Consider the following 17,378-nt stretch of genomic DNA (forward strand, 5'->3'; position numbering starts at 1 on the left):
CCCACAATAAGGCTTTTGTCTTTGCCAGGCGGAATGGCCAAGTTTTGGGTCAGGCTTAATTATTATGTGGCTTGACAAGTGCTTTTCGACACCACTGCTTGTTTTAGGCAGCCTCTGCTTTTTGTCACCCTTGGGTCATCTCCTTGGTTGTGATAGTACAATAAACACAACTTTTAACCTAAATGAGTTCCCCAGTCATCTGTTGTGCTGCTTCCACAGCCAGCCTTCAGGAAAGTGAAGGAGGTCGATACCAGTGTGGGAAGAAGCAACTCTGTAAGCAGCAGTTGCCAGTGAAAGCAGCGCTTGTCAGCCTGCAGCCTTAGTGCTAAATTAGCTGAGCCTGACTTACGCGTGGCCGTGCTCCCAAGTCATCGTGATGCGAAGCAGTTCATGGAAATTCAGAGGCAGATAACTATCCCCCTTGAGCTTTGCCAGTTTACAAGCCTGTTGCAAACTTTCAGGCTTTAAAGAGGCCTGCGGGAGGATGGATGGGTAGGATCCCTGTGGACACTCAAAGCAGTGAAAACTGCACTTAATCATTTGACACTCTTAACCCCTATCAGTGAAAGCTGGGCATGATAAGCAGGGTGTGCCCAGCCATCACAGCCGGTATAAAAGTGTGCATTCCTTTGATGGAAGAGCTGAAGTTGTGCAGGGAAGCTTTTATGGTGAAGGACGGCTGAAGTCCTGTGACAAGATGCAGTAAAGCACATCCTGCCTGTGAATTCGTTAGTACTGAAAGGCTTTGAGAGCTGGAAGGGACTGGAGGGACTTAGCTGGGCAAGATAGTTCTGCATGCAAGGTGTGGAAACTGAAATATGAAGAATATCTGTCACATGGGAAAACATGAGACATGATTGTTTTGCCTTCAACAAAGTTTCACTGCCTGGTGGGGGTGGGGGTATTTTAAAATATTTTTTTTTCATTTTTGGTGACTTCATAAATTTCAAAGACCGTATTCTTAATGTTTCCCCAAACCTGATGCAGCACTCCTGAGTCCGAAAAATTAATTGGAAATTTAGATCCTTGGTGAGATGTCCTTATCCTGACAGAGGAAAGGGGAAGCAGGCAGGACGGAGAGAGACAGGCTTTGTTGTGTGTCTCCTGCTGCCTGGGGTGAAGAAGCTCTCAGGTGGGAGGGAACGGGTTGAGTTGGAGAGGGGAAGCAAACAGACTTGCTCTGTGCTTTTCTAGAGGTGAAATCTTTCATTCCAGCTGCTCTCTCTGTGAGGCTTGTGTTGTGGAAAGTGAGGACTTCTCAATCACGCAGGTGCCAGCACACCATTTAAACCCAGTGGCCCGCCAGGCTGGCTGCAGGACGTGCCATTCTGGTTACTAGCTGGCTCGTCTTCTCCTGTGCTGCAGCATCTCTTCAGGAGCTGGCAAGGTCTCTGTTCCTGCAGCACCTGCTGAGACAACAGGACTCCCAAGCTCAGAAGAAAAACTGCTGGTCTGTAGCAGTAGTAGCTTAGCAGCTGCTAGGTCACAAAACTTTGGAAGAGAAGGAACCAAAGCAAGCTCCAGATGCGGCTGGCAGGTCTTTCTAGGTGTCAAGCTCATGAGCCTGCCAGGGCCTGAAAGCTATGCCTTCCCTTCTGGAGCAGTACCGGTTGCCTGGGCTGTTCCTTGTACAGTGCCGCTGCCTTTGCGGACGTGGAAATCTCAGGCTTAGAGGTATGTCCTTAAGAGGATTCCCATCCATTTTACGAAGCAGAGTGTAGTTCTGGCTGCAGCTTGCCTTGGCATCCTGACAGTCTCTTACACCCTCCATGTGAAAAGACAGTAATGCTATTAAGGCAGCCTGATTTATTGGCAGCTTTTGTATTTGATACTGGAGCAGCCAGGAAGGCAGAACATCTTGCTGTAATCTCTCTTATACAGAGTGGGGAGGCTCACCTTCAAAACCAGGGTTTTCATTGCCAGGCATAGACACTGAGGCAAATTACAGTTCTAACCTAAATTTGGGAGCTAGTGTCTCCCTTGAGTCATATTCTCCATTTCAGGGCTGTCAAACTAAGTCTAAAGTGTTTAGACTCTTAAGAAGCTGTCTGTGTGAATGCTTGTCCTTCCCATCGTTGAGCTTCAGGCTTCTGTCTTGGAATCTGGTTTGTGCTTTTTAGGAAAAAATTTAAAAGTGCCCTTGCATGAGTAGAACAATTTTAAGCATGTCTGCAGAATGGATTGGCCTTAACCACTGCCAGTTGAGAGTGTAGGCTTTCAGAGCAGTTAGAAAAGCAGCTCTTGGTGGTTTGGAGGCAGTCCTAGACTTTTCCTTTTTCCCTCTGGGTAGACCCACCTTTATCCTCTATCTAGATAGAAGGGTTGGTAGACTCTTCTGGGGCAACGATTTTTCCCTCTCTCTGTCCAAACAGCCAGAGCTGTGAGCTTCATGGGGGAGCTGCAGAACCTACTACTGTATTTTAAGGTCATAGTTAAGGTCTTGTAGTGGACAGCTCTGTCACTTGTCCCGGTGTCACAGAGCAGACTGCAGCTTCCCTGTTTCTGTAGCTGTATAGGATCTGTTAACAGTAACAGAAGCTGCAATGGCAGGTGCTGCTCAGAGTGCCGCGGGAAGCTGCCACACACATAGACTCCAGCCTACCCTGTTGCAGGACTGCTGCTCTGACAGCATCCACCTTTCTGGAAAACCTTATGCTTTGTCTAAAGGTGACCCTGCTGCCTTTGCATCCTGTTTTTCCTCTCTGCGTGTAACTGTCTGGAGTTTGGTTTTCGTTCATTCATCTCCATGTCTCATGATGTTCTTGTGTTTGTCTTTCTCCTCTTTGCAACTCCTCACTTCTTGTTCTCTCACACTGTCTTGTTGCTGAAATGTGGTGGGTTCCAGCTGTCCTTGCCTTCAAACTGAAAACGTATATAATGGGTGGTAAGTTGCATCCTTGGCATGCGCACCTCACCTCTGCCTTTGTGTTATGTTGTGTGAGCTCCTTCATCCCAACTAACTTCCCTTGTCCACGTGCCAAAGCCCCCTCTCTAAGCCTGTGCTGCCTAGCAGGGTTTCTACCAGAGCTTGTCAGGATCGGGGAAGAGTTTATAGCTTTGGCTGGGAAGGCTGGAGCCACAGAGCACTTGTGACAGATGCTGTGGGGTGCTGGTCTGTCCCAGCCCCAGCCCTGTGGCAGTAACGCCGCCTTTCTGGTCTCCTTTTTGCTCGTCCTCACCTCCCGAAGGCCCAGGTAACAACGCGTCGGGGCAGTCCCGTGCCATGATTGCAGCCGCAGCCCGTCGCAGGGACTCCAGTCACAACGAGCTCTACTACGAGGAGGCCGACCATGAGCGCAGAGTGAAAAAACGCCGTGCAAGGTAAAGCCATCCCTTCCCGGGTGCTGCTCCTTGACGCTGCGAGGCTGACGGGAAGGGGGGAGGACCCGTGATTAAGGGCTGGGGTTGGCTGTAAATCTGTCCTGGCAAAGAAGCGTATGAAACCCAGATGCATAAGGGATGGTGACAGCTTGCAACTGGAATTATCTGAAGAACATGCATAAAGCAGAGCTCATGTATATTATGCTGATAAGCTAATGCAATGTCATGGATTAGGGAACAGTCCAGTGCTTGACAAATCTGTAGTTACTTGCTGTAGGAAATCCCATTATTTTCCCCCATGCCCAGGCTTGTCATCTCAGCTCAAATAATCCAGGGACAGGATCGGTGGAGCACTTGGTGTTGCCTGTTCATGGGCGAGGAGAATATTTGTGTTTGCAGACAGTAGCCTGCAACATTTTTTAGTAAAAAGGGGCAGTTTGCCCTTTTCAATGAGTTGGGGAGGAAAGATGTGACCAGAGCTGTTACATTTTATTTTGGGACACAAGTATGTTTTCTGCCAGTCACACTTAGGCTGCAGAGTTGATGCTTTGTTGAGATGACCCAAGATAGTGCCTCTATTGCTCTGGAGCCTAATTACAGTTTGTAGTTAACATACCTAACAGTTTGAGGCAAATTGCTTATGGACAGATACCCCTGAACTGAGCTGTGTCTGGAAGGAATGTGCCGTAACTGGAAGGAGCTGGCTTGTTTTGTGTTTTCTTTTGGCAGTTTATACTTCATTGGGAAAGTGCTGGCACAGTGTCCCCCGCCCTGCTAGCCTGCTTTGGTCTGACCTGTGCTCTGTAGCCGTTGTCTTTTCGGGCTCTCTTCCAACGTCAGAGTAATAGGAACTTAAATTTTCCTTTCTGTGCAGTGTAGCATCCTAACAGACATGACTCTCTTGCTTGATGAGTTTCTTTAGAACAGCTGCTTAGACAGAGGAAGGCTATCAGTCACTAGAATATCAGGCCAGATGTTTCCAAGGAGGAAGGTCAGAGCTGCAGCAAAAAGACACGAGGAGATTAGAAACTGATTTCCACCCCCCCACCTCCCCCAAGTCAAATTAAACAAAACGGGCAGGGCTCAGGGCTTCTCGTGCTGTTCCTCATATGTAGTCTGATGCGGTATGCTATACCTCTGCTTGTCGTGAGGCAGCTTCCTCTGGCTTTAAGATGCTTTGGGTATTGAGGGCAGCGTGGACAGGATTTGGTGATGAGTGGAAATCTAGTGTGAAACAAGTCCTGTCTGGAGGGGTGCAAGAGTTTTGCTGAGTGACTCTTCCATTATCGTTGCTTTTTCCTCACTAACTGCAGTGTAGCCCCCCCCGCCCCCCCCCCCCCCTTAGTACTGGGCTAACTTGCAAGTGGCGTATGGCATCTGTTTGCCTTTTTATGGTGTGGTCTTGGTGTTTGCTCACCTGTGCCAGGAACGGTTTGCAGAGGTTGTCTTTAGCTGCAGTGTTAGGAGGGAAGATGGGAGCCCCGTCACTGTGCAGTGGAGGAGTGCAGAGCAATCATTCAGCAGCAGTTTGGTACCCAGTTGGTGTAAATCGGAGCAGACTGCAGCTTGTGAGCACAGAGTCTCAGAGCAGTCTGTGTCTTGGGTCATGCTAGTTTATAGCCAGCCTTTTCCTGACTGCTTGCCTGTCCTTACACTTCACACTGCGGTACTGTGTGCTGAAACCGTTGTTTTCAAAGACAGGCATTAAACACAAGGGCAGCTGTGTCTTGTTTGAGTCATGTAGCTGATGTTTATGCTGTGTTGGCAGAACCAAGTATGACACTTGGGCTTTTAAAGTCTTAATCCTGGTTTATGACCCTCAATTGCTGGATGGCTTGGGCAAGGAAAGAAAAGCTGCTCTCTGCTCCTCAGACCGTCAGTAGAGAAGGTTTTATGTAAATTGCCTGATGGCAGGCAGTGACTCAGTGGCAGAGATGGGAGTAGGAGCTTGTAAATCCTGACTCCCAGGCTCTGCCTTAACCACAGACCCATCCTACCTCTGTTGTTACAGCTCTTGATGTCCTGATTTTCCTTCTGCAGGCTTGTGGTTGCAGTAGAAGAGGCTTTCACTCACATCAAACGCCTCCAGGCAGAGGAACAGCAGAAAGCTCCAGGAGAGATGATGGACCCCCGAGAAGCAGCCCAGGCAATCTTCCCCTCCATGGCAAGAGCTCTGCAGAAGTACCTTCGCACCACCCGCCAGCAGCAGTACCACAGCATGGAGAGCATCTTGCAACACTTGTCCTTCTGCATCACCAATAACATGACACCAAAGGTAACGCTTTCTTTAACGTTGGTGCAGGAAGGAGGGGGAAAAGGGATGGCACGTCTGCGTGTGCACACAGAACAGAAAATAGTCAAGGGAGGTGAGTAGAGGCTTTCATAGTTGCTGTCTGTGATACAGTCAGTGCATCAGGTTGCATCAGGTCTTAAAGGGAAGTAATGTTTCCTCTACAGCATCTTCTGTTTTTATCTGAAAATGTTTATGAGAGAATTGTCCTGTCCAGTTCAGCACAGGGAGTACCAAAGAAATGTTTGAGATGGTGACCTTGAGTAACAGAGTTCTCCCAGCTGGGTTAGGGTAGCAGCATGATGCAGGTGGCAACCTGCAAAGGACCTTTTTTTTATGTCCCCTCTGCAGTGCTGCATTTTGGACTGCTGCTAATTATCGCCTAAATGCCTGTCTGTCTGACAGTGTTTCTAATTCATGGGGCGCTTGGTCAAATGTCAGTTTGCTGCTTCATGCCCTGACTGTGACTGTTGACTTGCATAGAATCATAGAATCATTCAGGTTGGAAAAGACCCTTGGGATCATCGAGTCCAACCATCAGCCCTACTCTACAAAGTTCTCCCCTACACCATATCCCCCAACATCTCATCTAAACGACCCTTAAACACATCCAGGGATGGTGACTCCACCCCCTCCCTGGGCAGCCCATTCCACTGTCTGACCACTCTTTCGGTGATACATTTTTTCCTAATGTCCAGTCTGAACCTCCCCTGTTGCAGTTTAAAGCCATTCCCTCTTGTTCTGTCACTAATCACCTGTGAGAAGAGACCAGCACCAACCTCTCTACAATGTCCCTTCAGGGAGCTGTAGAGAGTGATGAGGTCTCCCCTCAGCCTTCTCCTCCTCGAACTGAACAGTCCCAGCTCCTTCAATCTCTCCTCACAGGATTTATTCTCCAGGCCCTTCCCCAGCCTCGTTGCCCTCCTCTGCCCTCGCTCCAGCACCTCGATATCTCTCTCGTATTGAGGTGCCCAAAACTGGACACAACACTCCAGGTGCGGCCTCACCAGTGCAGAGCACAGGGGGACTATCACCTCCCTACTTCTGCTGGTCACACTATTTCTAATACAAGCCAGGATGCCGTTGGCTTTCTTGGCCACCTGGGCACACTGCCGGCTCGTGTTCAGCTGTTTGTCAGTTAGAACCCCCAGATCCTTCTCTTCCAGACAGAGGGAAGGACTGAATGATGGGGTAAACAGGTCGCATGATCCCCCTCCCACTCTCCACCTTCCCCTCTCAGAACACCCCGCGATCCTAGAGAAGGGTTAGAAACGGGAGAATTTACTCATGGGCATTTATCCAGGACTCACTATGCTAGGAGCAGAAATGCTGTCAGGAGATGGGACTTAGCACCCTCTCACTGGGATCCACTGGAGCCCTCGCCCAGGTGTGCAGGGGGGAGTTCTGCTGCCATTAAGAATGCAGACTTTAAAATGCAAGGGATGTCAGATGGCGTTCCCTGTTCTGCTTTCAGTTTTGCAGCCTCAGTAAACATGGAAACCTCTGCTTTCTGCCTTAGCTTGGCCTGAAGAAGAGAGGGCCAGCTATCCCATCTGCCTGTCTGGGACTGCGATTCTGGGATGGGTTATGGGGCTGGTAGGGGAGAAATGACCTCTACTCTACGGAACTGCTGCTGATGGCAGTGCCGACAGCAGAAGTTGGGGCTATAACTTTGCAGGTTTGCTGGGATGGACTGAAAGAGGATCTCCTGGTGGTTGTGTCTGCTCCTGGGGTCTGAAAAGCTGGGAGGGACTGGGGAGAGGATGTCTCTCGAAGCGTGGAAGCTGAAACAATTTGCAGTGTGGCAAGCCTGTGCTCGCGAAGCTGTATCTGGGGATGGGAAGAGAGCGTTGATGCAGAGCGAGTCGTGGGCCGGTGTTAACGTGTGTCGCTCTCTTGGCAGGCATTCCTGGAGCGTTACCTCAACCCGGGCCCAACCCTCCAGTACGACAGGGATCGCTGGTTCTCCAAGCAGTGGACGCTCGTCAGCGAGGAAGCGGTCACAAGCGGGTTACAAGACGGCATTGTGTTTGTCCTCAAGTGCTTGGACTTCAGCCTTGTTGTTAATGTGAAGAAAATCCCCTTCATCAAACTCTCAGAAGAGTTCATAGACCCTAAATCTCATAAATTTGTCCTCCGCTTACAGTCTGAGACTTCAGTCTAAGGGATTTTGAGGGTGGGTTGTCTGGGGATTTTTTTTTTTTTTTCAATATTGTGCTTTTGGGTTTAATTTCCCCAATGCTGACTGAAACTGGCAGATGATGGACCAGTAATATTTGACCATCTGCACTTTATTTGGAAAGGGGAGGGGGAAGCCGGGATATCTTATCTAGAAAGAAATATCTTAAGAGGCGACAGGGTGACTTGGCTCGGTTAGCTCAGCCTTGGAGACAGAACAGATTTTTTTTTTTTTTCTTTCTCCCCCCCCCCGCCCCTTTCCAGGCATACTGTAAATCTCACGCTCGCTCTTTCTCCGCACGACTGCAAGGTCGGTATTTTTGTTGGAGCGCTGCCTTACGCCGTGCACGCGCCTGCGCTTTTGCGTGTCTGCTTTTGCTACCTGTAGCTGTTTCTGAGAGCGCGTTGCTCGCCTCTCTGCTATAGCAACCTGCTCGCAGCGGGGCATGGCAGTCCCTGTTCACTCAGGGAGGAGAGGGTATCACAGGCGGGGTAGGAGAGGGCTGCTTCTGTGAGCCACCTAATCTGGAGACTGAAGACTTTTATTCTTTTCCTCCTCTCCATGTGCCCTCTTCTGTCAGTGCTGGACCTGTAAGAGCATAGTGGGATGGTTTTGCTCTCTGTGTCTCTGTGAAGTTGCTTTGTCTTAAACTGGATCAGCCCATCTTGCAGCTCTTGAAATTTTTTTTTCTTATTTTTTTTTACCAGGGCTTGTTAGTGAAACTGTTCTGCGTGACACAGCTCCCTGTTATCTCTCACCTGCTTTCCTTTCTCGTACTTGCCCGCATCTTTGTCGGGCACTCCCAAGGCTCCCTGTTTCTGTCCCCTTCTGTCTGGCTTTCCAAATGCTTCTCCAGCCACGGTCCCCTCGGGGTCTGCCTTACCGCTGCTTCCTTTTGCACCTGCAAGGGCTGCGTATTTGCACTGGGACAGGGTAGGTAAGTAGCTGGCTAATCCTCAGATAAATCACAGACCCTCCCTGTGCCTGACAGCCTCTTTGAGGGGAAGGGGGGTGCAGGCAGGAATGTGCCCCTCCCTCTCTAGCTGACTCTTTCAAGGGCGTCTGGAGGAAAAGACGGGCAAAAGCACTTCCCTCCTTGAGGAGAGGAGCCAGGGAAGGGCTGACCTCTGCCACGTGCACTTGCTTTGGAGAACTGCTGTGCTCTGGAAACACTGCAGTGTGTGTCCTTTCCCACCGTACGCCTTCAGCTGTAGTTAAGAAATACGAAACTATTTCTGAATGTTGAAAATCTACCTGCCTTTCTTGGTCTTTCTATACTGAGGGAGTTTCTGCTCAGTGCTGGGATCTGCTCCCAAGAGGTGCAGTTTTGTTTGTAAGGCTGCCTTTGCCCATCAGTCCAGCTTTCACGTGCAACTTTAGCATCACCTGAGTTCTGTGAAGTTTTGGAAGGTTTTTATGTTTTAACGATGAGCCTGAAGCAGTGTCTGAACTCTGATTGCTGGCACAGGGCATCATGTGACTCTGGAGCCAGCTCCGAGCCTGGCAGTGACCTGTCTTCAGTCAGGTCCCTCTGAGACATCCCTCCCACCCCAGCTCTGTGGCAGTGGATTTGCATGTGTGAATGCAAACGCTGGGTTCCTTCTGCCCAGACTTTTGCCACGCAAATATCTCTATCAGGTAGGATCTGACCATGCCCTCAATACCCATGTCTTAACGCAGAGGACCCCAGTTCAGCGAGGTAAAGCCAGTGCCTTTCGTTGCATCTCCCAAGGGGCTGTGACAACCCCTCCTGTCCCCTTTGGCCTTCCCTGGGCTGCCTCCATGCTCCCACCACCACGAGGTGGCCTGGCTAAAAGTGGCCAGTGCCCACCACAGGCCAGTGGGAGGGAGCAGCCACCTTAAGCAGGGGTGCTGGGTTCAGGGCAGAGGGTTCCAGCCTCTTTTAGCTTCAGCAGCAACGGAGCTACATGTCCAACAGCACCTGCGGATAGTCCCCTCGGGATCAGGGGAGCACCCTGGTGAGCCAGGGGTCCAAAGTGGAGATTCCCCATCCAGGTGACAGCTGCAGTGTCCTGCACCTTTCTTACAAGTGTGTAGTAGTCAGCTGGATCCTCTCTTCTCCATGTAATGTGCCAGACGGGGTTGTGAAGAAACTAGATGACGTGTACATGATGGGATCAGGCCCGTGACCCTTAAAGGATGGGAAGTAGGAAGAGTTTTCCCTTCTCTAAACTTCGTGTTTGGGTTTCTTTCTAGGTCAGGCTTTCTGGTAGTCTGTGTTCCTTTATTGACTGTGGCCTTTGCAGTGTTTTGTTTTGAAAAAATAGGTTGGTTTATTCAATATAATATATGCTATAGTATATGCTATTCAATATAGTAATAATATGCTATAGAGCATATAGTATCTCTCACTTAGCTCTCCTAAAGTATCTGAATTTTATGATGTGTATAACCAGCAAGGTGGGAGAGACTGGGAGTAGCTTGCGAGACTGTGGAGCACTTATGCCTGCGTGGAGGCTACTGCCTGTGGCTGAATTGGCTCATTTCTGTGAAGCCAGAACAAGAACCACCTTGCCAGGGGCTTGGGTGTGCCGTGTGCGTGAGAGCACCTTGTCACAGGCACCTCTGCAAAACTTCCTTACTTTCCCAGGATTTCCTTCCCCTTTCCTTTTCCCTCCCCCATGAGGGGGGTTGTCTGATGGTATCTGCTCAGGAAACTCATGTCTTAATTGCGTTAAATCCTTGAACACACGGAGAGGCAGACGGAAGCGGCGTGTGCTCGCGCTGCGTCTGCTTCCTCATCTGTGTGCTGTGGTTCTGTGCTGCCTTTTCTGCCTGCTGCCGAAAAGGACGTTGTCAAGGGGGGGCCAGCTCTGCCCTGTGTCAGCAGCATGAATGTTTTGCCTGATGAAATCTGAAGGAGAGGACTTGGCCTCTTGAACAGTCTCTTTAGAGATGCAACCCGCTTAGGGGTGAGGACAGACTAAAAGGGGAATTGGGACTCCTGAGTATTCCCCAGTGGGGTGTTTTTTATGACATTTTATTTTTCAGGGTCTCTCTTGTTTCCCTTCTCTGTGCAAAGTCAGGGGACCACGGTCATACCTACCTCACTGGGGTGTTGTGAGGCTAAACTCAACTTGTCGTCAAGTGCTTTGAGATGCACAGATGGATCTGTGGCATCTATAGGAATTCAGACTCTCTATGAAAATGCTGAGCGGTGAGAGCAGACTGGTTTGTTTAACTCTGTTTATAGCCAGCTAATGAGTAAGAATCGAATCACAGGGAACGAAGCTCTGATCCAAATCCTGCAGTCCTTACTTCTGCAGAGCTTGCCAAGAGCTGAGCATAAATAAGGCTTGTAGGGTTTGCCAGCCAAGCGCAGGCTGTTTTCCTCCAAATGCCTCTCCTATCCCGCACTGTCTCCTTGCACATATTCTCCCTCCTCTCTCCCAGCCTGGATGGTTGTACCTTATTGGGAATTGGGGTTTTTTAGCATTCAAATGGTTTATAAGACAACCCTGTTTGTGGTGAAGTGGACAATGTCCCCCTCAGAGGAGATGCTTGCACTGGACATCCTTCACTAAAGGCTGAACCATTTGGTAGGGTGCTGTGTTGCCTAGCCAGGAGTGGTGTTGCCCCACTCCTCTTTTCCATGTTGGCGTTTTTCCTGTGACTCTCAAGTATGCTGCTCATATACTTCAAAGGCTTTGTTTTTGCTCTCAGACTTGTTGCAGCCTAAATCCAAAACCATGCTGAGATCTTCCAAAACCAGATGCAGCTAAGACTTTCAACTGTTCCAGAGCAGATGGAAATGGCTGTGGGTTTCCACGAAGGCTGGCTTTCTCTTTCATGGCTAAAGAGTGAAAAAGTCAGATTTCTTGCAGCTTCTGTTGGTGTAGGGGTAGATACTGGCCCCTTAATACCAGTCCTGTAGCTAGGCCTGGGCAAAAGTTGTTAGCGCATTTGTTTGCTCCTCGTTGCCATGTGGCTGCAGCCATCCATGTGTAGGCTCGGTGGGTCTGCCTTGGGTCTCGAACTCCTTTCCTGCTCCTGGGAGCGGAGCAGGCAGCGCTGTCAGAAGTGTAAGCATCCTAGCACTGCCCTCCATAGCATGCCAGTCCCTGACCAGGCCCCCGCGGTCAGCTTGGGGAGGTGGTGAGGGCTGCTGGCAGCTACTGGTTTTCACCCTGTGGCAGGGGAGATGTTGCCACCCACAGACCCCTGTAGGCAGCAGGGGAGCTGGGGAGGGGGGCAGCTTGTGTGAGAGTGGGGTCAGCTCCTGCTTCTGGGGTTGTCCTGGGTGCCTTCAGGAGCAACCCCTTCTGAAAGGAGGTGTTGGAGAGAAAGGCAGATCTGATTTCAGCCTCTGCCAGCTATTCCTCTGACTTCTGCCTCAAAAAATTTTCCTGCCAGCAACTTCAGTCTCTCCAGCTCCCATCCTCCCCTCGCTGTGTTTTTTCCCCAAAGTTCCTGAGCGAAGCAGAACAAGTGTCCGCTGGGGTGGGAGGTGCTGGGGTTGCAGTTTGGAGCTCGGGGGCAGCTCATGATAAGGCACAAGTTTGGGGGAGATCAAAACAAATCCCAACCCTCACGGAGCCTCTTAACCTATTCCTTTGGGATGGGGAATCTCCACACAGAGGCTCAGGAATCTGCTGTTGCCAAGTACACCGAAAGCTGTGGGGAAGCAGTTTCTGAAGCTGGCCCTGCAGAAGTAGCGTTTAACAGTCTTGTTCGAGATGTGCTGGTTTCCAACACTTGCTGCTGAAGAAAGCAGAAAGATCCATACCTGGCTAAACGTGGAAACCTATTCAAGCCCATTTCATCTTGCTTACCAAAACTTGTAAATCTGCCCTTGTCAAAGGTAAAACAAAATTCTTGCAGTCTTTGGCAAAAATGCTGTAGTCTGGTCCTAGACTCCGTTCTTCAGCTGCGCTCAGTTCTGCCCTGCCATACGAAAGCTGTTCCCGAGGTGTGTGTGCAGATCTCTGCTTTCTCATCAGCTGTGTGTGTCTGTGTGCTTTTTCCCTTATAGGTGTGTGCATTATACATGTCTAAAGCCTCCAGACAGGCTTGGTGGTTCAGTGTTTAAACTGTGTTAAGAAGGAAGCACTCTTGGGTTTAAGGTGTTTGTTGGGGTTTTTTTAAAAAAAAAAAAAGAAAATAATGTAAAACCTCCCAAAACCCCCAAATTTCTGTTCTCCAAAAAGAGATGGCTTTGGGCCATGAAGTCTCCTACAGGAATACTCATCCTCCTGCGTTCAGGCTGCTGCCTCCAATAGATGATGACCAAAAGTTGCCGTTTCCAACAGCTGCTCTGTGACCCGTGTGGATCGCTTTGGGATACTCCTGAGCCGGGTCCCTGCCACCCCTCTGCATCCCTCCAAGAGTCTGTGTTTGGTTTTTTAATCCCCATAACATACCGAAGCCCTGCGGGCAGCCAGCCCTGCCCTGTGTGTGCCCTGTCCAGAGAGGGAATCCTTCCCTCTGGCTGCTTCCCGGGCACCTCTCACCAGCGCTAAGGGTGCTTGGGGGAGTCTCCTGCGTGCACGGGGGGGATGCTGTGGCTCGCTACCTGCACAGATGTAACTGTGAAGGAATCTTACACTCTTCTGTGCCTGTTTCTTTGATTCAGCATTATTGTGTCTTGGGGAAGGGGGTGGGAGCGAACGCCCTTCCCTCACCCTCTTTTGATCACTGTGTAATACTCTTTTTCTACACAAACTCTGTATAGTAAGATGGGTTTTGCCAAGGTTTTCTAAATAATAGACACTAACCAGCATTTCTTTCTTTTTTTTTTTTTCTTTCCTCTTCTTTGCACATGTGACTTTAACTGCAGTGGTACATGGTCTTTCTGTTCTTTTCTAATCGTGAACTTAAGTAAGCAAATTCCTGGTGTCTGTGACATTAATGCACTGTGGGTCTAGCCTAGTAAACTGTTCTGTTCCAAGCTGGGTTCTCTTAAGTTATAGCTGGATGGGGTTTTGTTGTTTTTAAACTGAAACCTAAAACCGTTTTACACTTTGCATATTTTGTACAGTAAAATTCTGGAAATAAACTGAAACCAGATTTGATAGTCCCACTCCTTCCTCTTATCCTTTCAGACAAAAAAGAAAGCTTTTCTGGCCTTCGAGCATTCCTGAGCTGTGGCTGGGAGGGGCCCTGAAAACATGTGGTTTAACCTTTTTGAGGCTTTTTGCCACCCTCATTCTAGACCTTTCTGATCTGCCCTGCCACAGTAAAATGCAAACTCATTTATCACTCCTGAAGAAAGGCTGGTAGGTGACTGCTTTGAACACCTTGAAATCTCAAATGATGGGGAGCAAATGCAGCTGGGGGGGGGGGGAGGGCAGGACTGGTGTGGGAACAGGTTTTTCTGCCTCCTGTCTTCCCATAGTTTGCACACAAATTATGAAGTGCAGGATTCATTGCCGAGTTCCTTATTTGGCCCTGGCAGGGAGGAGGAGTGGCGAGAGGCAGAAAAGCCAGTGCTCCTTGTTTGTGTGGACACGAGCCTGTGCTCTGCTAAAACGACGTGTGGGGATCTCGCCTCAACAGCACCCATGGGTGTGGCTTTCCCCACCTCCAGTTTCCATCACCGGCATGCTGAGAGCTCGGAAAGACCGAGGGGCCATGCCCGAGGAAACGCGGGAGAAGCCTTCTCACCTAGATAGTCTTTGGTACCTACTTCTCAGGAAAGCCCCCTTTAATGGGGAGTGCCTGGCCTCACAGCTGGGCCCTGCCCAGCAGATCTCCTCTCGGTGCCTTCAACTGCTGGAAAAATCCACAGGATGCTGCTGGGCAGTGAAAAATAGAGTGCAGCAGTTGTGGAGAGAAACAGCCACGTGGGTAACTCTCTGCTTGAGGGGAGATGGATGTATTTAGGCCACAGAGCACTGAACTGAAGCCGGGGAGGAAGCAGGAAGGGTGGGATGGGGGTGTGCTCGGTCCTGCCTCTTGCCCTCCCTTGATCTCTCTGCTTTTGATCTGTCCCCCTCACCCTGCTGGTGCTTTGGCAGTGCCCAGCCCCGGGCTGTTTGCAGCTCCAGGAGATGGGCAGGGAAAGGAAAAAGCACTGCTACTGCCCTGCAGAGCCTGTGGTGGCTGTGCAGCCATTGCTGGTCCCCTCCTGCCCTCGGAGGAAGACCTGACTTGCTGGACTGGAGCTGTGTAGGTAAAGGCTCTGTGCAGGCATGTCGCGGGAAGGTGTAAGAAGCAGGAATTTGGCACAAACAAGACAATGGTCTTGTCAGCCTCATTCTAAGCTCTTAGCCTTGAGAGTTGTGTCTTTACGTAGAGCTCAGCATGCTCTGTTTCATTTGTGGCTCAGCGCTGATACCAAATCAACACCCAATTGCTGCTGTTTGTGGCACTTTCTCTTCTGCCGTGGGTTGTGGGAGCCGACGGAGGGAACAGGCTTTGCTAGAGGGACTAGTTCGTTTGGCCTTCGCCCAGAGCTTGGCTATCTGAATCATAAGGGGCTGTGGTGTGTAGCTCAGCAGAAATTAGAGCTGAGGGTGCTGTTCTGGTTTGGCCAAGTCTTTCACTGAAGTTGTAAGGGGCTTTGAGGTGTGATGGAGCCTCGGGTGCAACATTGAATTAAGTATTACTGACCCAAACCTCTGACAAGGGGATGGAGGCTTTCACTGGCAAACAACACTCGGAGGTACCTGGTGGCATGCTGAACAAGAGGTAAGCACCTTCTGCTTGAGGGCCATACCAGACTGTGGTCACTTGAGGAGATGTCTTTCCTGCAGTGCTCTTCCTGACCATAAGGGCTGTCACTACCCTGAGGCAGCACAGCAACAACCACTGGGGTAGAGTATTTGGTGGCCGAAATGTGCCTTAAAGAAGATCCACTGACCCCCAGTAGGTGACGGGACCAGGCCTCACAGTTATGGATGGTCAGAAAACGTCAGCTTTGGGGAATTCAGCGGGGAGGTATGGGACAAAGGGCTGCATGCAGTCAGGGTATTACAGATGGGTTAAGAAAGGGTTTTGTCACCTTAGGCAACTGGCCTTGTGTGAAGCACTAGCAACACCTTGCTGTACGATATTGTTAGTTAAATTAATAGTTCAATGAAAACATCTGTCTGTGGAGGTGGGCAGGGTTTCAAGCCCCAGAACACTACCTCCTGCTGCTAGGCTTTGCTGTCTCAGCCCTAGTTCTGAACTCCTGGGAGGTGCAGAGAGGGATTGAACTTGAGGGCTTCCAGGGTACCCCAAAGCTCGGGGCAGGTGGGATAGGTGCAAGGGGAAGGGGATCTCTCAGCAGGATGTGGTGTCTCACAACAGCATGCAGGAAGGGAAGGTGTGTTGGGAGATGGCCAAGCAGAGTGCTTTGATTTGTCTTTCAACACCGCTCCTGAGTTTATGTTGGACTGGGAAGGTTTGGGTTACAGTCCTTTCCGGCACTGACAGATAATCCGCTAGGGCAGGGGTGTCCGTTCCCTTTTCATGTGCGCATCCATGCGCTGCTGGGTCAGGAGGTGCAGAGAGGAGAGCGAGCAGTGAGCATAACATGTCTGCAGATGTAGGTGGGGATGGTGTAGTGGGGTGATTGCATATGCATAAATCACTATCTATGAACGAGGTTCCCGGAGTTGCTTTGAAATGCTGTAATGAGTTTTACAGCCCTACTGTGAGCGTGTGTCCTGGTCTATGCTGACACATTCCTGGTAAAAATGGAGAGTACCTTAAGTGGGAAGAAAGCTGTTTTCCTGTTTCTCCCCATCTCCCTCTTCCCCTCCATAATGAACTTGGAAAAGGTTGTGGGTTGGGTTTTTTTTTTCCCCCTGACTACTGCTTACATAATGGTCTGTGATCAGGTTGGGGCCTGCTTCAAGACTGCCAGCCTACTCCAAAGCCCTGATCTGATCTTCCCTTCCTCCAAAATCTGGGGAGCAGAATGAGGTGAAGATGGCCACTTCTGTACATGACTTGGGGCTTGCTCTGGTTCCAGCTCAGCGAATGCAAATAACCTGTGGATGCCAAGAGCCCTCACGCGGTGCTACCACTGCTTGCTGGCCTCCCAAAGCCCGTGAGTCCTGCCCACAGGAGGAGGAGAACGGTGGGGCCGTGGCCAAGACGAACGGAACAAGCAGTCTTTGGGCTCTGTGTGGGCAGCACTAAATACAATTTAGAAGAGGAAGAAGGGAGATAACTTTTACCTTGTGGGTGTGCATTTGGGATAGCTCAGTGCATCCACCTTGCTTATGTGTCAAAATACGGGGGAAGTAGCAAAACCTCAAGAGGGTCAGTAAGACAAGGAGGAGGCAATGTGAAGTCAGTGGAAGAGACCTTGGAGAACAGGGTGTGGTTTTTCCCTCCAGCATCCTTAGAAACATGAAGGTACAAAGATTTTTAAAAACAGAGGCACCACAAATTGCTCTAGGCATGAAACTACTCTGTAAATTGAAGCATTTTAAGTCTCTTCTAAAGGCTTAGACATCTACAGTCTTGGTTGTCTTTTTTTGTCTTTTTTTTTTTTTTTCTTACTACTTGAAAAGGTAGCAGGAACAAAAAGTGGATACATGGAGAGAAGGGAGTTCTTGTTAAAACATACTTGATTCAGCCTCTCTGACAGTTTTAAGAGACACAACTTTTTAGCTCTTTGGACCTCTCGTCAGC

General features: G+C 49.9%; 1 protein-coding gene across 2 annotated transcripts in view; it reads left to right on the forward strand.

The window, feature by feature from the left end:
* VANGL1 (VANGL planar cell polarity protein 1) overlaps positions 1-13,830 on the forward strand; it is a 47,211-nt gene extending 33,381 nt beyond the window's left edge. Inside the window, exons 6-9 of one of the 2 annotated variants that reach the window (XM_074808652.1) lie at positions 2,846-2,884; positions 3,189-3,321; positions 5,362-5,596; positions 7,515-13,830. In XM_074808652.1, coding sequence (XP_074664753.1) covers positions 2,846-2,884; positions 3,189-3,321; positions 5,362-5,596; positions 7,515-7,775 — 668 coding nt within the window. In that variant the 3' untranslated portion in view covers positions 7,776-13,830. The remainder of the gene's footprint in view (positions 1-2,845; positions 2,885-3,188; positions 3,322-5,361; positions 5,597-7,514) is intronic. The other variant, XM_074808662.1, reaches the window with a different exon arrangement.
* The last annotated feature ends 3,548 nt before the right edge of the window (positions 13,831-17,378 follow it).

Source organism: Strix aluco, chromosome 2 (assembly GCF_031877795.1).
Source record: "Strix aluco isolate bStrAlu1 chromosome 2, bStrAlu1.hap1, whole genome shotgun sequence".
NCBI lineage: Eukaryota > Metazoa > Chordata > Aves > Strigiformes > Strigidae > Strix > Strix aluco.